Genomic DNA, 26,623 nt, shown 5'->3' on the forward strand with positions numbered 1-26,623 from the left:
AAGTGTCTTCATGACTATGTCAAAGGCTCTGTTTGCTGAGAAAATCAATCATTAGCTTCAAGAATTTAGGGGAGGCTTCAGGGGGAGCTGCTAAGGGTCATCTTTTGCAGTCCCTTCTCTCTGGCAGTTCCCCTTATGATGTGAACTGGGAACCTTCAAGACAGAAACAGCCTCACAACCCCACCTCCTGTGACCTTTTCTTAAAATGATGTTACTTACATACACACAGACATAAATCCGAATTTAAACTTCTTATGCGCAAAGCTCATTGACCACCAGAAAAACAGAATATATTTCCAAATTAAATTCATCAAAATTATGAAACCAATCAGTCTGAAAACACCCCATGACCTCGCTGTGAACGATGAGGTTGCTCCGTGGGTGACGCACTGGCACTGGGACCGGGACACCACACGGGTGGCCTGGGCCCCAGCTCACGCAGCACCTTCGGTCACGCGATGTGGCGACTCTCAGTTTCCCCTGGTCGCACTCAGAAAACCTCCTGTGTCGTGTTGTGGAACTAACTGACCTCCTCTGGCCAAATGCATCTCCTGTGCTTCCAGCCATGTCCGCCACCACGACCACAAGTGTGGGCGTCACCTGGAGCACTAACACTGGGTGCCAGCCACCTGGCGTTCACACTAGGAACCTGAGTGACTTGTATGAAGGTCACTTCATTTTTGTATTATTAATTACCCTCAGCAGTTACAGATCCTAGTGAACAACACACGACTCTAGTTAATCTATGAAGACTCTGCCCGGAACCCGATTCTTGAGTCTCAGAGGTGTCACACCCTTTGACCCCTGAGTCTGCCTTCACCTTGGATTCCCTAGGTGTCACTGTCCACAGCGGGGCCAGGGGCTCGCTTCCCGATGCTCAAAGCCTGGCAGAATCTCCAAGCACCCCCAGCCTACAAAGGAGCAGGCAACCCATGGTGACAAAATCCCTGACGAACACAAATAACAATTCTCCACAGAGGGCACGGACAACTCCATCTGCATTTCAAAGCCTCTCTCATTAAGTCTCAACAAAACCAAGAAACTAATTTCAGTCTTAAACATCTGTGCAGATTCTTGCTGAATCCAGTCTCTCAAATATAGGGATGATGTCATATACTTCTGTATCTTCAGTTAAAAAAAAAAAGCATACCTAATATCTGTCTGATGGATGAATGGGTGAAGAATAGATGCATAAATGAATGAGTCAGTGAGTGAATGATGAATTAGCCAGAGAGTAAAAATAGAGAAAAGGCAAAAAAAAAAAAAAAAAAAAGAAGAGAAAGATGGCTCATCCAGCCACCGCCTGACGGTAGGCTCCACCTGAGACATCAGCTGGCTTCTCTCCACACCTCCAGCGTCTCTTTGATGGCCCCATGGCCCTGCAGAAGCAGTATTACCCTTTCTCATTACAATCTTGCTCCAGATACAATGTTCTTTAGAAGACAGAGTCTCTCTAAAAATACATGGGGGTTCTCATACGCGCATGTATTTTTGAAGCATCTGCAGGTGTGGTACAGGCAGTCACTGTGCTGTTTGGCCTGCTGCCAAGGCTAAACTAAAGACAAGTAGACCCCAGCGCACTGAAGTTAAAGAATGTATTGTGGTAAACACAACACAAAATACAAATGGGTACACTGATGGTAAAGGTCACTGGCGACGGACTGCAGGCACATTCTTTTGATGCCATGTTCAACAACAGTCAAGAATGTTGGCCACCACCCAATATAAGGAGAAAGGAAGCAGTTCTCTCAAGTTCAAGCAGTTTCTGAGTTACATGAAGGTATTAGTCTGTCTAGAAGGTATCCAGCCACATAATATGAAAAACAGAGTCAGCCCTGCCTGGTGTAGCTCAGTGGCTTAAGTGCAAGCCTGCAAAGCAAAGGGTCATGGGTTCGATTCTTAGTCAGGGCACATGCCTGGGTTGTGGGCCAGGTTCCCAGTAGGGGGCATGCAAGAGACAACCACACATTGATGTTTAAAAAAAAAACAAACAATAAAAACAATCTTTGGGGTAATTACTTCACTCGAATCTGAACAGTCTATTTTGGAGAGAGATCCCCACTGACTTGTCCAGACTTTCAGTGGTGGCTTCTATGGAGCCAAAAACCTGTGTTAGTGAGTGGCAGAAATTATGTCTTATTAGGATCACTATTAATTATGAGGAGTCTTGATGCCGAAATCCAGAATTTTCTTCTGACTAACCCTTAAAAAAAAAAAAGGTCTTTGGAGCCACCAAAATGATTGGTTCACAAAAGAATAAATAGCTTGCAAGGTGGCACCTGTATTGAGGGACAGATTCTTGATCTAAGACCCTATGCAACTTCACAGTAAAACAAAACCACACATCTGCGAGTCCTCCAGTCACCCAGATTCACTGTTCGCTTGCTCTCAGCGAAAATCCCATTTCCTATATGAAAAAGCTGAAGCTGGCAGCGTTGGGACTCGAGACCAAGCATTCTCACTCCATGCCTTCTTCTCCTTCCCTTGCACCACGAAGGGGAAGATGTGTCCCACCTGGTGTTCTGGACCTCAAAGCTGAGCCAGTCAGAAGCACGGTCCCTTGGATCGAATCATGGGAACTACTGATGTACGAGTGGAACCTGAGAACCACAGGCCGAGCCTTCCTGCTCCTCACCCAGTAGTTCCTCAAAGCGATGGCCAGGGCTCGGAGCTCCTGCTAGGTTCCAGCTGCCGTTCTCAATACCCACCACTTACAAGTGTAAACAACTCCAATACACAGGCACTTTCGCCCTGACTTTGAGACGAGGAGACTGAAACAAGGAAATGCAATTTGCACCAGATCACACCAGCTTGGGAAGTGCCAAGTGGATTTCCACCTGGCACAGAGCTGGCTCTCCCTTTGCACAGCGTGCACCTTGCACAGAGGCACCTGGACAAGAGGGACGGTGGTGCTGACATCTGCTTTGGCTCTGCCTGGGGACTTCCCAGGGGCAGAGCTCAGAAGGGGCACCTTTTTCTAAGAACGCAATGCCCCGTATAGGATCTGCTCAGGGAGTGGCCCCGAAGCCAAGCTCTGAACCACAAGTCCACAGTTTTAAACACTAGACTGCTGTCCCCAGGGGTAGTACCCGGTGAAAACATGAACTCAGAAGAGTATTGATGGACGTATGAATAATGTATACTGTGAAATGGGTTCTAAGTTACTGAAGGGATGTGGGATGTAGAGAGCGGGTAGATTACACCATGATCTCCAGCTGACTTCCAGGACAGCGGCTCTCCAGGGACAGTGGCTCGTCCTAGTCAGTCACCTGTCACCGGCCTTGTTCAGAAAGAAAATCATACACTCACATATAGCTCTGTACAGTTGCAAATACACTCACACAGGCAAATGCATCCCACCTTAATCGCTAGATAATAATGTTTGACGTCTCAGTTACAAAAACAAGATGACTTTTGGGACATCAGGATGCCCCTCCCAGTAAGGACACTTCTGTTGTGTATTTGCCCATGTCCCCCATATTCTACCTAAAACACTGCTCAGTTCTCATCTCATCTCATTAAGTGTTTATTTGGTTAACCAGAAGGAAATCTGGTCTGGGTCAGGTTGCATTAGCCACACCGTCACCAGTGAGAACTGGCTTCAGTATCGATCGGACTCATGTCTCTCCAGAACTGTTGGTGCCAAGGCCTTACGGTTCCCTGTCTGTCATCAGGAAACCAGGTTTTCTGGGGGAAGGTGTGATTATCTGAATCAGCACCACTTTGGGGCTAATTTCAAAGATGCTGGATGAGTATCAGAGAATGAACATTACTACTGACACAATCCAACCAACAGCGTATATTTGTAAATTCTAACGAAATGCATCGGGGAGGCGCTGTGCCACACAGCTGCCAGCGTAAATCACAGCCTGTGACCAACTACGTATATCAGCACAGACTCCCCACTCCGCCCTGGTCCCATCACTCCTGAGTGTCTCTCTGCTGCTGGGGCCGAGCGTCAGTTTCCACTTATCACCCTGTGCCCCCCAAAACTACGCTCATAGTTCACAGTAATGAAACGCACCCCCATGACCATCATCTCCATCTCTGTCAAAGCCAGAAAAACAAAAGACGGACTAAGAGGACCCTGTGCTACAAAATATTTAGGAAAAGAGATTTCTCTGAGCAAGAAAGCGTTGAACGTTTTAAAAACTTGACTTTTACAAGATAGGCAATATCCCTTTTCCCTCCATCCCCTCCTTCCTCACTCCCCTTCAAAAACAATTATTTGACTTTGAAATGCCAGGAGGTGTTGAATATCGAGGTGCTAATCCCTCTTCAGTGAGCTGGCATCAGGACCAGACTCGCCTGGGAAGACAAGGGTCTTTCCAAAGAAACTTCTCTTCCTGAGAAATGTGTTTTCTAGATCCTTCAGGGTTTGGGGGGACTAAGTTTGATGCTTCTTAATACCTGGACCTTCATTTTCCCTATTAATTTCAGCGAGGAGCCCTACAACTGCACACTAAACAGCACTGAATGTTTATTATGTGCATTTACACACTCATTTCCATAAACCCACTTCCGGACTGTACCTGGCAACCTGGACGACAGTTACGAATGCGTTCTCTCTGCTTCCTACTTTGTGCCAGAAACAAGGTGCACCGAACCTCAAGGTACAGGAAGTCCCCAGGTACGTGGCACTGTTTAACTGTGTGATACAAAACAGTGCATTATTGTGCTTCCAAGGAGATAAAGAACAGTCAGTTTTGCCTACATTTAAGAAACAAATGGCCTCCCAATTTACCAGCCCGGACAGTTGCCAAACGAAACATTTTTCTTCTTTCCTGTTCTCTTCTCTTCTTTCCCCTTTTCTTTTTTCCTCCTTCCTCCTCCCTCTGTCTTCCCTTTCCTTTCTCCTTTCCTTTCCCTCCCTCTCCCTAATGTCTTTCTGCTCCTTGGGGGCGAGGCTGTTTTTATTTACACATTATTTTGACTTCGTCCACGCTGCCCCCAGACTGAGGGCACCTCATATGACCCTCACAATAAACATGGGGGGGGCATGGGTCTATCTGTGTTTCCACCTAGAAAATTCTCTAGGAAGTTAAGCACTGTAGTCACATATTTAGAAGCCAACACTGCTGGGTCTCCTTCCACTTGGCGAATATACTTGACAATGAAACATAAATACAGAATCTCTTTTTATCAAACTCTATCTGCCATAAATATTTTTAAAAAGGCATTTTCTTTGACATTCACACTTTATTGGAAAAACATTTCCAATGCCTTTTCAAAAATGATTGTTCCCATTTACTAAGCTTTTAAAAAATACTCTCTCCCTTGCCCTGGCTGATGTGGCTCAGTGAATTGAGCACCAGCCTGAGAACCAAAGTGTTGCTGGTTCTATTCCCAGTCAGGGCACATCCCTCAGTTGTGGGCCAGGCCCCGAGTAGGGGGCACATGAGAGGCAACCACACATTGATGTTTCTCTCCCTTTATGTCTCCCTCCATTCTCTTCTGTCTAAAAATAAATAAATAAAATCTTTTAAAAAATAAATAAAAATACCCTACTCCATTTTGCGTAAGCATCATGGATCCTCTAAGACAAAGATCTAGTTGGTGAGTAACAGCAAGGAAGAAAGTATTCAGGACTTAATAAAACCCTTGTACTCATCTAAACCTTAAAAAAGTGGGTCATACAAGGGGCAACCCCAAAAACTGGAATTTGCTTATCAAAATTGTGTCTTTATACTTACATGTTTAAATTTCATTTACCTCTAAAGTACTGTCCACTTGTTATAATGCACCTATTGAGTTGTTTTTTCTACTGCTCAGAACAGTGTTTGAACTCATTGATTTTGATGCCTTTTAGTGCTTCTGTTGTTTTGTTTCACCTCTTCCACATAGGCAAAATGTTTCCCTTTAAGGACTTCTTTCATCCGGGAAGACAAAAAAAGGTCACTTGGCTTTGAGATTGGGTGAATAGGAAGGGTAGGGCACGGGGGTCATTCCTTTTTTGGTCAAAAGCTGCTGAACACTTGGCATGGTGTGGGCAGGTGTACTCCTAAATCACCCATCGTGAAATGGGTAAACGTGTTAAAAGAGTCTTAAAAAAAATTCACTGAAGCTGAATGCAGCCTCTCACAACAACGCCAGCTGGTCCACTGACACAGATGGGTTCCTAGAGCACTCGCCTCGCAGGGGCAGCCTCTACTACAAGGGGCCCACCCTCCAGGAGATAATTCCAGGTTTTTTGGAGATCCCCCTCAGAAGCACAGCAGATAGAGAACACAATAGAAACCTGTAAATGCCTTTAAAAGCATACATACTGAAGTTAATCTGCCATAACATCTGATTGTACACAGTTGGTGTGACAAACTGAAATTTACACACACACACATACACACACAAAGAAACAAAAAGCAAGAGTAAGAAGTGTGCTCTGCTACCCAATGAAGTTTTTACTGGTACAAAGTTTCTATGGGGGAGAAGATCATGACTCATTACAGATATGTCTATCAAGGATACAACTTAAGGTATTAAAGTTGTGCCAAAGTCATGGAGTGCTGGCTAGTCAAACACACCCTGAAATTGGAGCCATATAGCCAAGGTGAGCAGGGCTTCTTTAAAACAAAAAAAAACAGAAATTCATGAATCTTTTCAACAACAAAATTATTTGATGCCTTCGTGAAGGGTGCATGGAATTTGCCGTGAAGATGGGGGTTTTCGGAAGAGAGGAAAACTAGCTTTTCTGGGGAGAGAGTGAGGAGGAAGGGGACAGCAGGCTCAGATAAATGGGTGACAGCAGATAAATGGTTAACGTCAGAGGGCATCTCCTAAAGATCACACAGGTCACACTCAGGCAGGACATCTCTGAGAGACTGGAGCTGGACCAGCTGTGAAACAGACCACAGGGAGAAAGAGGGGCCTGCGTGCTTATCCTGAGGACCAGCTCCCCAAGAGTTGCTCAAGTGAAGCGCAGGGTGTGGTCTGCACTGATCAGCGAAGCCGCCCAATCACATGCTGAATTTTAGACTGCCAAAGGGAAAGGCCGACTCCCGCTTCTGTACTCAGACCCCATTTGCCTGTAGGGAAGGAGCATTAACAAGGGGGCGCCAGGGGAGCTACCTGGCAGGGCATGGAGGAGCCCAGGGCTCCCTGAAAGGGGCCTCTGCCCAGAAGGGAGCAGCCAGGGCAGCATCAGGCCTGAGACTGAGGCCAGTCTCTCCACGGTCTCAATCTGCGCCCTCCCCACTTGAGACATCTTTCCAACACACGCACACACAGTCAGGCAGGGACGCATGTGCCCCTACGGTCTCCCCACAATACCTGTAGTTGAGGGCCCCACATCCGGGTACAGGGGTGAAAGTAAGAAGGAAGCACTGAAACTGTTACTCGAAGACAGTGGTATATTCCTGTTGTTTAAAAGTACACAGTGCACTGCACATTTTTAACTAGGTGGAAGAGTAACACAATCACCTGGAAACAGTAGACAGTAATCCTGTTGCAAGCAACTACAAATTCCTGAAAATCACTTGGGTGGAAAAGTTGAGACAGGTAAGACTTGCGGGTATTGGCTCTCCACATGTTTGATTCGCACTCTAAGGAGCGGCTGAGAGCGGTGGGCCCTGAATTCCTGCAAGTCTTACCCATTTAACATCCCCAAACAAAACAATGCTCGGTGGGTCAAGAAGTCCACTTAGTTTTCTCCATAACATAAAGGGCACGGTCTTCATTTTCACCAGTAACTTTATTGATTCGGGCATTTGGAGTATGTCAGCTGTCTCCCACTATTGGCTTCTAGTGCGTAGAGACCAGGAAGGTGTTGGACATCTTCCCCTGCAGAAAGCAGCCCCACGGCAAAGAATTACTTGGCCAAAATGTCAACAGTACCAAGAAACTTCGCAAACCACCTATGACATGTTCGGTCAGTCACAGCACCTTCTCCACACACTGCACAATTTTTTTTTTTTGCATTTCAGTTGCATTTTTACCTTTCTTGAAATAATAAAACACTCAAAATGTTACGTATCTTCTTCCATCTTCCATCTTAAAATGGCTGCACAAAAATTCAGCAATTTTGATAATTTTTTTAAAAATGCACACTGACATGGCAGCTGCTATAACACAATCTAACAAAATTGCTTCAAATGAGGTTAAGGACAACTAAGCGCTAACAAAGCTACTGCGTAGATAAATTTAAATGAACTTTTCGACCAACTCAATATTTTGGGGAAGCCAAACTGTTGTAGTGATCCCATAAAAAGCACAATGATATTTTTATATCCACAAAGATTATTAATTACATTAATATAAATCACTATTATATGTCAAATTCTCATTTTCCTTTGGTAGCCATACCTTTTGGAGACTGGCCTCCGTCACAATAAACGCAAACATCTGCATTCTTTATGGAAAGCCATACAGACAGGCCTTTCCCTTGGCTGGTCCTAAAGCCAAGGGTTCGGTGCCTCTTAACCACATTTGATCCCAAAGGCGGCTTCACCAGAAGGCTGGAAATGGGGAAAGTCTGGACATCTTTTTTAGGAAAATCTAGAGTTAGTTTTCAGATTTCCCTGGCACACAAAATCATGTTACTATAACCCACAGGGAGCTAAGGCAATGACACAACAGTGATATCACACCAATGACATCACACCAATGACAACCCAACAATGACGTCACAACGCGGGAGAAGGCACAGCCTTTCTCTGCCTGTTCCCTTCATTTCCACACTCAAGACTGCATCTCTAAAACTGGGGTTCGCTTTGCCTGTTTGCTTAACTTCCCGAAGGATGCATTCCAATTTCATCTTCCTCTCTTCTTTTTGTCTTGCTTTTCATCTTTTTCTTTCTATATTCCATCACAGCTGAGTACAAACCCACGCTCTGCCTGTCACCTGCGTGGTCTCTTCACGTTACACTCAGTACAGTAATGGACATGTTAATGTTACATAACGCCAATAGAGGAAAAGACGAGTAAACGAAGTAACAATTTCTTCTTTTCATGCTTTAATTAAAGAGCCCAAATGTAAATTTATGAAGTCCTGCTTAGTTTTATTAGAGACTACCTTGCTTCCTAGGCTAAACAAGATTTAAAAACTTCATTTGTACTACTGAAATCAATTTCTTCCTTATGAGTAAGTGGTGAACACACTCTAAGAACACTAAATGGGATTAACAAGGTTGACTTTTTTGTTCTGAGTGCAAACAAAGCTCAAGTCCTCAGTGTTTGACTTGACCTTCCCTCTAGCAAATACTTGCCAGGCAAGCCTTGGAGCACCTGAGCCAAAAGGGCGGGGCCTGTTTCACAGCTCTCGCCCCCTGGGCTTGTTACTCACCACGCTCTGTGAACCTGATTTGGAACCAAACAGGAGGCAGTAGAGTTGGTTCATCCAGATGAACCTTTCGAATCCAGACCTTCCACGGAGAGAGAGAGGGAGAACCTTAATGGGTCCCACAGAGAGGAAGCCTAGCTCCCTGAAAGGATGCCCTTTGAAGCAAACCAGAAGCCCACTGACAACTTCAGAACATCTCAAAACACACTGGCAAATCCTCTGAGCTTTCTAGAACATCGACCTGATTGAAAAACAAAGAAACGCAAAACAAGGACGCGCGGAAAGTGGGTTAATGACGTCTTCATGGCTTTCTGGTTTCACTGCAGTGGCCTCCCCCCACCCACGGGGGATAGCAGTTCAAGACGCCCAGTGGGTGCCTAAAATCATGGCTGGGACCGAACCCTATACATTCTGTTTTTCCCCGTACAGACACACCCATGGTAAAGTTAAATTTATAAATTAGGCACAGTAGGAAATTAACAATAGCTAATAATAATCTAGGACAATTACAATGATATGCTGTGAAAAAGTCATGTAAGTGTCTCTGGGGTCATTAGGGAAAACGAGGGTGGACTGGAACACCAGCACTGTAATGATACCTGACAGGTGACCCGATCACTGAGACAGCTGCTGAGTGGCTTCGGCCGGGAGCACACGCAGCGTGGAGATGAGGGACTAAGGGGTGGCTGGTATCCCACACAGGACAAGGCAGGGTAACTCAAGATCTCACCACCTTACAGCGAATGGTACACAATTTAAAACTCATGAATGGCTTATTTCTGGAATTTTCCATTCCGTATTTCTGACTGAGGTTGACCACGGGTAAACTAAAACTGGGAAAGCAAAACTGCGAAGGGGGGGACCACTGTACTGGACCAGTGTTTCTGAATGACAAATCCCTAATCGGCTAATTAACCATCTATCTGTAGCTACGCATCTCTATCTCCATCCAAATTTACATCTTTACCTGTACGTGCAGAGAGAAGGGGGCCCCTCCATATCTTCTACCCAAGTCCTCTCTCTGGTGGTCGCATTTGCTTCGATCAGAGAGTCATTTGTACAAGTACAGAGAAGGGGAGGAGAGAGAAGGGTGGAGGGAGAAGGAGGGAAGGACAGAGAGGAGAGAGGGTCCCTGACTTCTGATGGTTCGACTTGTGATTTTTTTGACTTTACGATGCTGAGAAAGGGACATGCGTAATACATTGCATGAGCTATTCAACACTTTATTATAAAACAGGCTTTGTGTTGGGTGATTTTGCCCAGCTGTGTGTTAAGTGCCCTGTGCACATTTGATGTGGGCGAGACTACAATGTTCAGTAGTTTAAGTGTGCTCAGTGCAGTTTCGGCTTAGGGTATTTTCTACTTCCAGTGGTTTATCGGGATGTAACCCGGTGGTACGTCCAGGAGCATCTGCACTGTGCTTCCTGGCAGAGCTTTCAAAATGTGCAGATCCGGGAAGGGAGGGTGGGAGGGAGGAAAGAAGGTAGGTACATAAAAGCAACTTACAGTTGCTGACCAAAAATTACCTTCTCCAAAAAGCCTGAATATATGACTTAACTTTTTAAGCTGCCAAGACATCAGATGGATACTACGTGCTTTCCCAGCACCCCTTCAACAACAACAACGTGATGTCTCTGCAAACTGCAGACCTCCCAAACTGCTTCCACGCTGGTGTGAACTGATTAGGGGCCCTGCCTCCCAACACATGCAGGAGACCCGTCAGCAAGGGGAGGCAAAGGATGGGGTGTCATCTATGAATGGCTCTCTATGCTTCCGTATTTTCCATAATTTGCCTCCCAGAATCCTCACAGTGATTGCTAAAAGGTTATTAAACCATCTTATACATATATTTAAAAAACCAAGCTCAGAAAGGAAGGAACATCCCAGATTGCACCTCTTGGTAACAGGCTGAGGTTTGAACCCAGTGGTCTGATTCCTAAGGGAAGGGCTGAAAAAGACCAGAGCCCGCAATGGGTGGGGACCACAAGCTGGGGAAAGCAGCCCTGGGGGCTTTCCAGTCTGCCTGAGGCAATGTCTGCCCTCTGCCTGCTAGGACGCACCCATGGGGGGTCCCAGCACTCAAGGTGGCACCTACCACAACTGTTAGCATTCCAAACTACCTAGTCTGAAGTTGCACGTGCCTGATTTGTATACAACTACAAAACAGGCTTTTACGTGCAGGCCTGGGAGCCAAGCACAGAGAGAACTGGATCTCTTCATAAGCGGATCCTCCCTGTGCACGAGGGTAGCAGAGCAGAAAGGATACAGGAAGTCGGCCTCAGTCCCTCCAACTTCTAACTTGGGAGGCCTGGAGTATGTTTTCTCTTCCCTACTCGAGACCAGTTTATGAACACCCAGAAGACGTTGAAAGCCATATAAAATCCTCTACAAATTGCATGCATTCTTACAGCTTCTTTGAAAAGTCAGGTAAAGTCTTAGGACAAATGGGGGGTGGGTGACCATGAAAAATCCTACTCATTTATAAGGGGGCAAAATTCTTAAATAAAATATTTTAGCAAGTAGTAGTAATGCACATATAAAAATAATCATATAACACAGCCAAGGGTATTATTCTATATATGCAAGTTTGGTTAAATACTTGAAAAATCAGTTAGTATTAAGTCACCACACTAACAGAATAAAAGAAACTCATACAATTTCCTCAACAGGCATAAAGAGCATTAAAAAAAATTCAGCACCTGCACACAATTCAAAACATTTGGTACACCAGGAATAAGAACTCCCTTAAAATGAAAAAACAAAATTATCTCCACAATTATCACTGTAGTTGAACAAATGTCGAAAGTCTTTCTTCTGAAACCTGGGAAGGGACAAGGATATGGAAAATCAACACAACTATTCCACACTGTACAATTTGCCTGTGGAAATAGGCAAAGAAAAATTTTATAAAGATTAAAAAAGGAGAGCTAAAACAGCCAATATTCTGATGATACGATTGCATATGAAGAAAATATCAAAGACTCTACAGATCACTAGAATTCATTTCATTAGTTAGCTATGTTCTGGATAAAGATTAAGATAAAAATAAAAATAAAAAGACAACTATATTTCTCTAGATGAGCAAAAAGAAATAGAATATGAAATTTTTAGAAGTAGCATGAAAAAATATGAAATACCTAAGAATAAATCTAATAAAGATGTATAAGACCTCTACACAAAAAACTATGAAACATCATTGAAAGAAAATTTAAGATCTAAATAAAGAGGAACATACCACATGCATGGGCCAAAAGTCTCGATAGCAAGAAAGATATCAGTGTTGCCCAGATTTATTTAAAGACTTTACTCTCCATTAAAATTTTAACAGTTCAAAAGTCTGTTGCTAATGTCTTTTTTGGTGGAACTTAATAAGTGGATTTGAAAATGTCGAGTTAGATGGAAAAGAAAAAGAATACCAAGAAACTCTTGAAGAACAATAACAAAAAAACAAAGAAAGAGGCTTCATCTAATGAATGTAAACCCTTATCATAAAGGTACAGTGTGGTACTGGTTCAAAAACACATTCTAATAGACAAAAAGAATAGACTAGGGATACCAAAGCAATTGACGCACATTTGGGCATGTGATTTATGACTGAAATCGCCCTACAAAACAGTGGGGACAGAATGGATTTACCAACAATCAGGATGAGGCAACTGACTGTCTTGAAAAGTTTTTTTAAAATAAAACTTGATCCCTATCTCACACGATATTCAAAAATTAATTCCCAGTGAAGTGTAAATGTACATTTGGGTGTTAAAACTGAAAATCTTCTACAAGACAGAAGAACATTTTCATAACTTGGAGTAGGGAAGGACTTCCGGACAGGACACAATAAAACACTAACCCGAACGGACATGGACTCAGTAAAGGACTTAGACATTTGAGTTAAGGACCTCTGTTCATCCTATACAATGTGCACAAGCAACACAGTGAATATTCTGCCACAATATAATCAGCAATGAGCTCATATCCCAAGTATATTAAAAATACCTACAAGTCAGTAAGACACCCCAACTGAAAAGTGGGCAAGAGACTTGAACTACCATGCCACAAAATACTCCTAATTGCCAACAGACATGAAAAATGCTCAACCTCATCAGTCAGGATAAAGCAAATTAACTCCACAACGTGCTATTACTACAAAATCCCCAGAATGACTAAAATTACAAAGACTGCCAAAGTTGGCAAGGTCATAGAGCAAGGTAAATTCCCGTCTGCTGCTGATGGGAGTATGCTGGTCCAAGTACTCGGCAAAACGGGTTGATGTTATTTACTGAAGTTCGTGCGACCTGTAAGCTAGCCTTCCTCTCCTGCGTATAGACAGTAGAAGAAATCCGTGCCCAGAGGCACCAAGAACCATCAGAGCCACTGCTCCGTAGCACCCGGTCAGACCATCCAAAGGTCCGCCAACACTATGGAAAAACAATTGTGGGGTAGGTGCACTTGGACGATAGCTTTCTGTGCAGCACAGAAAAATGAACAAACCACAGCCCCACGCAGCAATTCATGAATATCACAAACACAGTGCTGAGCAAGGAATCCACATTTAAGATGCCATTCATCCTTGCTCAAGAGGCATAGTCAAGACCAAAATATTGTGTCTAGAGGTTAGTTCTTTGGCTGAAAATCTACAAAGAACATCAAAAAAGTATTTACCCCCCCTAAAAAAAAACAGGAGTTTCTTTTTCACCTTTGGGGGAGGGTGAGTAGAGATTGGAAGAGGGTCCAGGGGAGGGGCCTTCAGAGGCACTGCCAATGCTCTACTGTTTATCCTGGTGTTGGTTTCAAGGTGTCACTGTGATAACTCATTGTACATGCATCTTTATTTTGTGAACTTTTCCATATGAATACGAAAACTCAGTTAAAGGGGGTTAAACAGTCAATCAAATGCATCTATGATAAAGTACATTATTGTGTCCATCAATACCTATGTATATTGCCTGGGAATGGGAAGAGAAGAACTTCGTTAAAAAGAGAAAAAGGCAAGTGGCCTCCCTGTGGCCCATCACTTCTGACGGCTTTCGTACTAACATGTTCCCAAGCACCGTGGGTCACGGAGCACTCCTGGCCAGCCCACCCCGAGCAGGCTTCCTACTCATCTGTCATCCATTTCATGAGTGGACCACGGTGCACTGGTCCACGGTGCACTGGTCCAGGTGATGCACATTACAGAAAGGTCCTGAGATCGTCCAGAAAACCTCCAACCACTGGTACCCGACCCTTGCTCCTCCCTTCACTCCTCACAGGTTCTCTGTTCTGTTGTCAACTCAAGTGTCACTTTTTCAGGGAATCTTTCCCTGTCCCCATTCCCACCCCCACCCCTCCCCTGGGGTGACCAACATCGTGGTTCTCTCCTTTTGAGTTAATGTTGGTCATTCTCCTTCAGGCCCCACCTGCCAGATCCCTCCTCGGAGGCTGATTCCTGGGGACTAGATCACCAGGACACCCTGCCCAGCTGACCTGTTGGGTGCCACTGATGGGAGGCACTGGCAGAAGCTGGAGAGACGGAGAAGAGAAGCCCAGCATGTCCTCCCTACTCCTATTTTGCTGTGGTCTGTGTTTCTAGGCGTGGCTGCTTCTGCGGCGGTCCAAGCCCATCCTTCCTGGCTCCAGCCCACTGCCCCCAGCTTTATCAGTCCTGCCACCCAGGGACAGTGCCCCCGTGTGCCCTTCACTGGCTCTAGTAAACTTGCCTCTATAAATCTGAGCCATTCTTCCATGAAACGCCCTTCACTTGAACTAGACTGGATTCTGTTTTCTACTGAGACCCTGTAGAGTGGCAATTTTATATCAATTTATTTGTATGATTATTTTTATCAACATTTGCCTGCTTCCACTAGGCTGTGAGCTGTGTGACACAGGCCCTTCAGAAAGTCACAACCAATATTCGTAAAATGATTTAGTGAGCTAATAAACGCACGAATGAATTTACATTTGAATCAGGATACACTATACTACTGAGGACTCCTGAAACGTTCCTGCTACCGTTGATGTGGCACCAACCTATCAGAGCAAATATTTTTTCCTTGCGGGTTGAAAATAGCCTTTGTTGGAAGGAATATTTTTACTCATGACAATAATTTCAATTATTCCAGCAATAATTATAAGAGCTGTGATTTCTCAATTCAAAAAGATAGAACGTTACCTAAAATAAGTCATCGGTGACGAGATTCCATGTGACTGCAGTCAGGTACAGCTTTAAGAGTCAGTAGGAATGCAATAAAAATGTTCACTAGATAAAGAAGGCTCTGTGTCTCAGTTTTTCATAACCTACTGCGAGTAACTCTAGAAAATAATTACTGAGTTGTCACAGGGTGTTATTAAGTTGTTCCTACGTATCAGGAGGGTTAATCGCAGGCAGGAAATGAAGGCCCAACTCCCAGTGCCTTCTCAGGACCAATGGACCATCAACTCCACACAGTTGTCTTAGGCGTAAAAGACGGTCCCAGCTGATCCCAGTATTCGCCACGCAAGTTACACACTAATGGACGTAGTTAGACAACTTCTGCAAAGTGAACTGGAAAATTCTGCTTCTAGGCTGCTCATCAGAATTTCCTGAGCGGGGCGTGCCACTCTGCAGATTCCCTTCTTTTATGGAAGGAAAAGTACAGAAAGATCCGGAGGGCTTACAGGCGTGCTGATGCACTCCTCAAGATCTTTCAAACCGCGTAGGCCATGCAATGCGACACTTGAACTTTAAACTAGGAAACTAGTTCACAAATTGGGATCACAACCAAATACATACTGTATCAGGAATGATTCCTCCTAAGGGTATCTTAGCAGCAACAATTTACCTCACACACAAGCTCCCAGAGGGTAACATATTCCGGTAAGGCCAAGAGTCTTCCCTTTTCCGGAGTCTCTTTCCTGATTGAACCTCTCCTGCTTCTTCTGCTAACTTTTTCATTGTATTGTAAAAGTATCCAGTTCTGCTCATGCTAACCAACAGGAAGAGCAACAGTCCTTCCTCTGGTACTGTACGAGTTCAAGATTATGTATAACCTATCACCAAGAAAACTTGTTAGTTAACGAAGACCTTTCTGATATGGCCGGAATTGGGGCACGGGTCTGATTTTATAACCCTGGGTGACAGATAGGGCCTGGTTTTAGTAACAGGTACCGTATTAATCACGCCTTGTGAGAGGGTTTGGGAAGAAGTGATCAAGTTAAAAATAGTTAAAATGAAGTTGTACTCCTAATTCCTTTTACAAGCACAAAACTGGCTTTGCTATGTCCAATTTGGTGCATTCACAAACACAAACAAAAAATTCCTTTTTCCTGATTCATTCTCTTAGGCGGTAACTGCTATAGGAAATGACCACACCAGTTCCTTGCTGATCGCTCCCCTGAAAACAAAAGAGCATTTTATACCTGATCCTGCCATTACCAGTAAAGAAAATTAAGTAAAAATGAACTGTCCTCCACCTTTCTTGCCCATATCTAAAGCGATATTGTTTTCTAAAGAGGGGAGCGGGGAGGAGGAAGTACCGCATTTAGTTCGTAAGGACTGATACACCCCTCACCCCAGACCCACTCGTCTCCACTCCCGTCAACATCACCCACTTACGAGGCACCAGTACACGAAGGGCCCATAGCCTGGCAGGGTCAGAAAATAAGCATCTTTCGCACAGTCTGAAAATCAAGACTCCGGGTGCCTTCCCAGCACCAAAGTGGAGCGGGTGGCCGAGTCCAGGGAGACCGGGCGGCCGGCGTCTCGGGTGCCCGCAGGCCAGGGCCCCAGCCGGCGCCGCAGCGCTCTGGGCCTCCCACGGTTCCCGCGGGGACCGGCCGCCGGTCCTTCCTTACCCGCCAGTCCGCCGCCACCGCCGCCGCCTCCGTCGTCTGCGTGCCCCTTCCTCCGCTGCAGGATGAAGTAGGGGTTCGCCCTCTCGGTGATCCACAGCGCGTTGGCCAGCAGCACCTCCTCCGGGTTCACCCACATGTTCCCGGGCACCGCGGGCGCCCCGACAATGGGGCGGTGGGTCGGCTCCGGCACACACCGGCGCGCACGGGCGCGCACCCCCGGGCACACGCTCGCCTGCCCGCCCGCTCGGTGCGGCGGCGGAAAGCGACTTCAGCAGCGGGTGGCCCGCAGCGCCCGGGCCACAACAAAGCCCCCGAGGGCGGGCGAGGACGCGGGCACCATGAGCAGCATCCTCCCCGCGGGCCGCCGCCTCCCACGAGCCCGCGGCCGCTGACGCCCAGGCCCGCAGCCCGCAGCCCGGCCGCGGCCCAGGGCGCCGGGAGGAGGGGGAGGCGGTGTGGCTCAGTCCCGGGTCCGGCTCGGCGGCGGGAAGGGCTGCAGGCCACGCGCACTGCTTCGGCGCCGCGGTGTGGGCCGAGCTGGGCCGGGGCGCGGCAGCTCCCGCGGCGCCGACCGAAGCTCCGGGCCGCCTGGGTCCCGAAGCCCTCAGAGCCCCAGAGCTCGCTGAGCGTTAACACTCCGTGTCGGGGCCACTCGCACGGCGGCGAAGCCCAGCTCCTCGCTGGAAGGACGCTCCGGACACTGCGAATGAATGGCGACAGCGCGGTTCACTCGGAGCGAGCCGGGGTGGCACCAGTTTCCTCGGGCGCGGGTCCCCCGTGGGCTCTGCGCGCCGCGCCTCGCTGCTGCGGCTGGCTTTGGAGGAACCTCCTGGGGACCGCGCGGCAAACCCTGGGCCCCACGCCCATCCCAGCTGGGAGGACGCCGCCAGCCTCTGTAGCGGGTGGCGCAAGTGTGCCGAGAGTGTTTATGGTGGACGCTCCGCAGGCTGGCGCCACCCCTCTTCCCAGGAAATAAGTGTTTCAAGGTTCCAGTCTTGGAGCAGGATGCCCGGGTCGGAAGTGTGCGCAGCCAATGGCTGTCGATGTTTTTGTTTCCTGCATCCCTAGGGCAAGTCATGTGCTAAACTTGTCACCGGCTGTAACCCCTCCCCCTCTCCATTCCTTTGTAATTAAAGTGGCCTAGCTAAGTGCATTACATCACTGCTTTGCTTGACCTGTGGGGCAGGAGCAATAGCGGGGTTGGAAGCAGCCCAAAAGCTTAGACCCACTAATTCACACCACAGCTGTTCCTCTATCAGACATTTGGAGCCTCCGGGACCAGGCATGGCAGAATTCTGGGGTTTATCTGTACTTTAATAGATGGATTAAAAAAAATAATCATTGAAATCAAAGACGCACAAACCAGGCCAGTTTTATCCCTAGACAGCTTTTTGCTTTCTGCCCTGTACTTCGATTCGCTTGTGGTGATCACAGCTCATCTACCTAAGTATCTGAGGACCTTTCCAGCTCTGTTTACACCCAGGAGACCCGCAGACGGCTCAGCACAAAGGGGCTCCTCTTCCGAGGTGATGGGAATTCACTGAGCTCTGCTTTGTCATGGAAGTCGGGCAGTCCCGGGGACTTCTCCCTTTCCCAGTGAACAGAGCACTCAAATGACACTGTTTTGGATGGACTTCAGATGTTTTTACTTACGTAGTTCCCACTTGGATTGTTGAATTCCTTCAGGTGGAGGAGCCAGCGCGTCCGGCCAAGTTCGTCAGGCTGGCTCTGACACCGTGGGCTCTCAACGAAGGAAAGTCTCCCTTTGCGCTATCGCAGTGACAGATCTTCTGCGTCTTTAGAAAACATCTGAGACCTCGCCATTTAGGGAAATTTCACACACTAAACTCACTCATAGTATGGTGCTTTGGTCACAAAATCACCTGCAAACAAACAATATGATTGCAAAAGTGCATATGTAAAAATTATATTAATAATATATTTACATAACTTGTTTTGAAATGCTTCTATAGATGTTTTTATTTTATGTAATTAGTGTTTGTTTGTTTTTTTTAACAAAACTCTGCTGAGTGTCTTCATACTGTCTTCTGGAGTATCCTTATTATTTTGCTCACTGTTGTGGCTTGACATTTCTACTCTACCCTGAAGTGTAAAACTAGATTAGCATTTTCTATTGGTGCCAAATTGCTGTTTATTTATATAATCATTCATTAATTCACTCAACATGTAATTATTGAATGTGCGCTATACCCTGGATATACAAGTGAACAAAATACACAAAATCTCTCCCATTCGTGAAGATTTGAATATAACATGTAATATTAAAAACCAAAATAAATTTATAAAAACTTGCTTTGAAAACAAAATTGGACACCAAGAGGAAAGAGAAAAAAACTTTAAAAAAAAATTCCTCACTACTTCCTACTTCATTGAAAGAATTAGCATTCCCTGCAGAAGATCAGGGCTTGCACTGTGATAATGAGTTGTGATAACCTGTAGGAGAAGGATTCGCAAAGAAGCAGAGAAATCAGAGGGAAGTAATGGCAGCTTGCAGGTCCTGTACTGCTAACTGCTCATTTAGTAAAATGCGGCTTCACTTAAAAAAAGAAAAAAAAGAATCAAACACACCTGAGCTAGAACTAACAGAGAGAAACTGATGAATCCAACCAGTTTCTCAGTGAAATAAGTATTTTTATCTTTCCATTTATTCTTGTTGGTATTAAACCCAAGTGTTGTCTCGACCACCCAAAGAGGAAAAGCTCTGAACAGATGCCTGGGTGAGACAAGGGTAAATGTGGTGCTGTGACTTGCTGAGATCTCCCCCTTTCCCCTACCCCCAAACGGAAAACGCCAACCCCTGCAGAATTCTAATGCCTCCACTTGGAGCAATCAGTGGGTTTACTACTTACTGGGCAGATTTGCCTAATATACCACGAGGTTAGTGAACTTGTCTTTGGCACTTCTCACCTCCATGCCTATCATGTTCTCATCTTTTCTGCTTTATCGCCTTCACAGTGGTGAGCTGTCCTCCCAGTCCTCGCCCTTCTCCCAGTAAGTCCTCTGCTTTGCCCTCCAGGGACTTACCCCACCCTGGAAATAGCATGGATTTGGGGGGACTTTATTTCCACCCACACCCCTCACCTCCCACTGCTGTGCCCCCCTTCATGGCCCAGGTCTCTCAGAAGTAAGGGCTAAAAAGCTGCAAACCATGAGTCTTACCAAGCACCCCATCACCCAGCACTCCCAGGAGTGGTCAGGCCAGTAGGAAATTCAGCTCTAGCTTCCACAGTGAGAATTCACCCAGAATGATGAAATGCTAATGCTTTGTTGGGAGACGACATCTTCTCCCCTAGCTTTCTAGCTGAAGGTAACTTGTTAACATGGACCATTTTCAAAAAATGCCCAGACCTTCCCTGTCTAGCCAGGATGAGCAGTAGCTCCAGCAGGGCATGTGGGATGTCTAGTGTCCAGGGAGGGAGGAGAAAAGTGGCCCATGGAGGTAGGCAAGAGTAATATCATTTTCAAGATCCAAGACGTTGCAGTAGCTTTGATATCTGATAGAGACTTTCACAGTTGATCTGAGTTACTTGCTAATCCAGCTGGAAAAACTAGATCAACCAGTCATTACATTGGCTACTCTGCAAGTAATAGAGCTAATTGATGATCCAAAAGCCACAGGTCACTTCTCTCAGCTTTCAGGGCTGAACAGGCCTGCAGACAGGACCGTGCTTCAGACGGTGTGATTTGAGGGAAAGACCCTTCGGCATAGCCCTGATCGGCATGGTGTTGCCTTGCCTGCGTTCAGTGGATCACTCTACCTTTTGAATTCTGAGATGCTCTGGAAACTAGAAATGAATCAAGGCATCGTTTCTCTCCATGTTGGAGATACAGTGACCGGGGACCTGAATTGAATGCATCTGTGTTGCTGAAATGAAGAAAGGGAGGAAGACAGCAATTTCTTCAGAAGGAGAAAATAAGGAAGCTAGGTATTAGCAGGGATTCATTTTCTGATTAACTGTCTGTTGTGAAAGAGGCCCAGTGTTCATGGGTGGGAACGAGTGATAAGGTAAAGAGCTTACGACACAGGGAAGGGCAGGGAGACACCTGTCTGTTTCAAAGTCAGCCACAGTGAGTTCCCTGATGGCCAAGGCCAATCAGATTAAAATCCCAGGCTTATCACAGGGCCTCTGAACGCGCCCAACTAGGAGGGGCTCCGGTGACTGCTTAGAAATTCTTCCAAACTTAACAAAGGAAGTCGGTCTTATTGTTCAGGACACTTGTGGCCCCAAGTCTTCATTGTGAAGTTTCCTCCTTTCTCCACTAGTTATTTGTCACATTTTTGTTCGAGAACCAAGAGTCCATTTTTATACAAGGCTTCCCTGGCCATTTTCACCACTGTGCTCTGGGTGCTGGGTCCGCTCACCAGCTAGACCTGAGTCCCAGGCCCATCCTGGGGAGGTGGTGACAGAGGGGAGGGGTCAGTGGGTGTGGGATGGTCCCCAGAAGAAAATCGAGGAACCAGTATCAGAATAGAGTTCAGGGCTGTGGGCAAGCCTGCAGTGTGCTAGACAACCATTTTTTGACAATTTGTTTTTTAATAACTGTAACTGTTTGCCATTTTATGTGACGCAAATATAACATTTTTTTCGTTAATGCTAAAAAATCTAGTGGTTTGACCCTTCTGATAATTAGGGTCAGAGGGCATTTAATTTACCTAATAAACAAACAAACAAACAAACAAAAAAAACGACAAAAAAGGAGATTATTGCAAGACTCACATGGACTGAACTAGGGCAGGGATCTTGGGGAAGCTCTGGGGCCAGTCTGTCCGTCTGTCTGCCTGTCTCTCTGAATCTCTGCTTCTCCCTACAAATTTCTTCCGGCGACTTTGCCAGCCAACCTCCTTTCCTTACGTGCAGTTTCTGTTCCTCTGAACCTCAGCGTACACATGACTCATGGGAGCCTCTCTGGTTCCACCTTTCCATGGTGCTTTTCAAGCTATAACTCCCACCACGAAGGAAACCCTTGATCGGTGTGTGACTGAGCTCTAATTCACAAGAGGAAAATTGTCATGACAGGGAAGTTGGTTGGGTTTTTTATCTTTTTGTCCCAGAACTAGGCTGTTGCCTGACCTTTCACAGCCTGCCATTTGGTGAGATCACCAAGACTCAGCGGCTGTCTATGTTTGCATATTTTGTGCAACCGATACTTTGCAAATCCTCACTTATGCCTCACTTTTATTATAAAATTAGTCATTCTGAGAGTTGATCCATTACTTTGACTTCAAATACCCTATTAGTTGGGGAATATCTGAAGTCTCTCATTTTTTTTCCCCCACACAAGCCAAACAGCCATATCAGTAAAGGCCCCAGCTCTTCAATGCGGCGTGTGGTTGTGGGCACCAACCGTCACCGGAGAGCCTACTCCTCCTCTTAGGGCTGAACTTGCCCTCCACAGTCTCGCTGCTCTTTTGCCAGTGACTCATTTGTCCATTTTCTCGCTCATTAAAATTACAAACAAATGAACGAAAACCATCAGAAGGATTTCTTCGATGACCACGAGTACTAGTACCAAATATGTAAACATGGCCAAAAAGCAGATTGGGAGGTCGATTATCACGCTCACAGGGCTGTTTTCTCTGAGAAATTTTCTCTGAAAATTGCACCTGTGTCTCTAAGGCAAATCAATAGCTGTTTTTTGAAATAGAAGGATATAATCTTTTCCTTCTGAGGATAAGAACTAACAAGTGTCTTGATCTTTTTTGAATAAAATACTTTTATTTGCCTCTATATGTTTCTATGAAAAAAAAAACTGATTTTATACAGATTCTCTGATTCAAGACTTTGGGAGGAAATGGCAGAGTTTTCTTTTCAGAATAAAACAAGTCGGTTCCCTTTTTATTATACTGACAACATTTATCATTAGAAAAATACTATATTCTATATTAAATCTCAAGTCTTTAAAACCTTTTTATGGTGTATTTGACTAAATAGTTTAAAAGAAAGAGGAATACCAAGACATTACCTCTAACACAAAAGAACTTAACCACCCACTCTAATTTATCAACTATATTTAAATTCCACAGCCTGTAACGCATACCTTGCCACAGCCGCCAACAAGACTACAGATCCTAGAACAGAACATGATCCAAACATCTCACATCTTTGGAAAATCTTTAGATATGGAACATTAAATGAGAAAATAAACTTATTCACTTCACCAAAGGCAAAATATCATTTTGGATCACTTAACTCCCAAAGGATAGATGTGAGAGTTGGCTGCTGGGACTATGTTTAACAAAAGGCGAAAAAGAAAAAAAAAAAAAGCCTCAATCTTTATGTGTCCCCAGAGCTTTAGCATTCTCTCTGTAGACCTTTGTCACTGAGGTTTCTTTTACAGAATGTATTGCCCTGCAGTGACATCTTTTATATAGATCTCAATGGGCATTTTCATTATAGAATTGTACTGGTGAATGAAAACTTTGCTTTTTTTTTGGGTCACTTGTGATCACCTTATAGGCTGTGAAATGCAATTTTCCATAAAAAGAAATGTGTTAAGTCACACTGATTTCTGTTTTAATGAAAATTAGTTTGCTTTTAACGAGAATGACTCAGTCAAATTGGAGAATTAGACATTTCGTCTCTGAATGGAACTCTTTAAAAAAACAGGGAGCCAATCCTCATTTACCTGAAGAATGCTTTGGTGGAAGTCATGCATTGAAAACAAAAGTAAATACCTACTGAACGCATCCTTCTCTATAAAGTGTGACTCTTGGGTTTTAACAGGACGTCTCACTTAAGAAGCCTTTTGAGAGAAATGAGAACATTATCTCAGACGTGCCCATCGAAGATGACAGAACTCTAGATAAAGATAGCTGATTGGTGGTTAAATGAACAGTGCTGTGTTCAAGATTATGATTGATTCGACCCACTCCATGTAACTTTTTTTATAACTGCATCAAGCCCCCCCCCCAGAAGCTGATGCCAGATCATATATAAACTCCACCAGAACGTAGAGCAAGTAACCATTTACATTATGATGTGGGTGTATGTGTAAGGGGTCACATGAGCTGTTCTACAAATTTAATCCCCAATTAACATTCCTTCTGACATTTAATTTTTTTTTTTAAGATTTTATTTATTTATCTTTAGAGGGGAAGAGAAGGAGGGAGGGAGATAAACATCAATGTATGGTTGCCTCTTGTGTGTCCCCTGCTGGGAACTGGCCTGCAACCCAGGCATGTGCCCTGACTGGGAAATTGAACCGTGGTTGCTTGGTTCCCAGGCCCACGCTCAGTCCACTGAGCTACACCAGCCAGGGCTAATTTTTAATCACACAAGAAAATCATGTTGCGTATAGAAAAATTAGGTAAACACAAAGAAATGCATCTAAGTCTCCAGGTGTATGGTGTGGTTTTCTTTTTCAAAGAGAGATAAGTTCACACTACACAGGCTTTTGAACTTATTTTGTTGTATAACGATGTTGTGAATACATGTGCAGCTTTGCAATGCACATTTATATCCTTGCCTGTGTTGAATGTGTGTTAGTTATGTGATGTAACTTAACTGATTTAACTCACCCGCCATAATTACTTGCATCTGAAAAATATCATAAACATATCTCTGATGAACATGTTTCACTATATACTTTTGCACAGTAATCTAATTATTTTTCTTCATATGAACTCCTAAATGTAAAATTTCAGGCCCATCAAGAATGCACCTTTTTAATGCTCTTGGTGTATGTACACGGACAAATTTCTCCCGAGTAAGATCATACCCAGTCCTTTCCCTGGCTGCACGGAACAGCGCGCATTTCTCCACAACCTCAACTACTGTTCGTATCAGAGCATCTTCCACTGGTTTTTTATTTTGGGTGGAACACAGTTATGTGACTGCATCTTACTGCAATGTTTATTACATTTTTGGGCTTTCGACAGACACAGTAATACTTTTGAAAATTACTGGAGATTTTACAAGATAAGATAACTCTACCAAGATAAGATAAAGTGCTTGGTACACAGTAGGTATTTTTAAAAGCAGCTTAAATTGAACAGTTTAAATTTAGTCAGTTCAGAGCGTTCAGAACTTTCCTGTAGTCAGACTGGCGAGGGGGGAAGCCTAGACTTGGACCTAGGGAACCTAGGTGGAATTCCTACACATGCTATTATTAATCCCAAGGAGCTCAGCGTATGAAGGTGTCTGCCTGCCTGCATCCCTGTCTGGTTGCCTGCTTTCCAGAAGTCAGACCAGAGAAATGCTTCTTTATGGACAGAGAAGAAAGAAAGCAGTTGAAAAGCTAAGAGCTCTGTACTCCGGCATCTGGGTAAATGCTCACTCATTCATTCATTTATGGCAGCCTTACTTCAAGGCAGGCCTGGTAGTACATGCAGGAAACAAGACACAGCTTCTGCTCGTTCACAGTCTTGTTTGGATGACAGATGTGCAAGCAGAGCTAGCTGGTCCTTCTCCTCAAGCATTTAAAAGTGTGCTCTTCCGACCGGAAGGCACATGAGAAGTAGCGATTTGTCTTTCTGCTGAGACCCCAGTGGGAGAGAAAACAAACTCTCAGCTAGTGAGTGAGCTGAACCAACCACCCAACGCCTAAGCCTCTATTGGCGATACTTTATTATTCTCTTCCCAAAATTGAGATTGCAATAGTTTAATATGTCCCTGGGGGGAGCAAATTCAAATTTTCACTATACTGCGTTTTATAAGGAAAATAAGCTCCATCATCATCTTTGAGAGTCTGAACATTTGCAGCAGGTTTGGTACACCTCCTGTAATTAGTATGCACTGTGAAAAGTACATATTTCATATCTTAAGGCTGTTTTCCTAGGGAAGGGGTAGACAAATAGTATAAAGCAAAGATCCCATTTCAGCATGGAAAGCATGTCCTCTGTTTTGTTGGAAAAGACCAGACTCCTATCGAGACTCAGGAATGTAAATACTGCTTCCTGAAGAGGAGACGTTTTGGCGCCCCAACCCCAAGCAGGATTTAGGGCTAGCCCTGAAATCCAGGGCAGAGCTTCTTTCAGGAAACACATTCTCGACTCTAGAGAATAGAGCATGTAACCCAATCAGACTATTCTAGCAGGCTGTGGTGCTGCAAAGGTCCATGGTGCAGCTGGGGAAAAAAACGGGCACGGGGGGAGGGGCCGTTGGCAGCCAGGGGCAAGGGTGGCGAGATTATGGAGAGGAAACCTAGACTAAGCTTCTGGGTCCTTCTTTTCTTAAAATTGTTCCCCATGACAAGGGCAGAGGGACTGCCTTCAGTGGTATGCCTGACTATAAGCCAAGCATATATGAGAACATCGTACTTACATAAAGAACAGATACAAGTCTTGCTTGCACCCTACAAAGGATGCCATTTGACCTGCCGCTCCGTAGGCACATAATGTGAATACTTTAAGGGAATGGTGAGCAGTCTGCAAATTGAATGATGAGTTTCCATTGTGCACACTTGGAAAACCTGACATAAATTTTGGAAGTTAGACTTCTCTCCCTGGATAAGTGTAATTTGGGGTACGGCAGGCATTCTTCAGCACATGTAACATTTTTAGTGCCTGAAAGACAGGCA

At 45.0% G+C, this 26,623-nt stretch overlaps 1 protein-coding gene across 2 annotated transcripts in view; it reads right to left on the reverse strand.

Annotated features, from left to right (window-relative positions):
- Positions 1-17,412, reverse strand: part of TBC1D9 (TBC1 domain family member 9) — a 73,276-nt gene extending 55,864 nt beyond the window's left edge. For both annotated transcript variants that reach the window (XM_053658281.1, XM_053658280.1), the window contains exon 1: positions 17,084-17,412. In XM_053658281.1, coding sequence (XP_053514256.1) covers positions 17,084-17,219 — 136 coding nt within the window. In that variant the 5' untranslated portion in view covers positions 17,220-17,412. The remainder of the gene's footprint in view (positions 1-17,083) is intronic.
- Positions 17,413-26,623: the final 9,211 nt, after the last annotated feature.

This window comes from Artibeus jamaicensis, unplaced genomic scaffold, assembly GCF_021234435.1.
Source record: "Artibeus jamaicensis isolate MK-2021 breed Jamaican fruit bat unplaced genomic scaffold, CSHL_Jam_final scaffold_537, whole genome shotgun sequence".
NCBI lineage: Eukaryota > Metazoa > Chordata > Mammalia > Chiroptera > Phyllostomidae > Artibeus > Artibeus jamaicensis.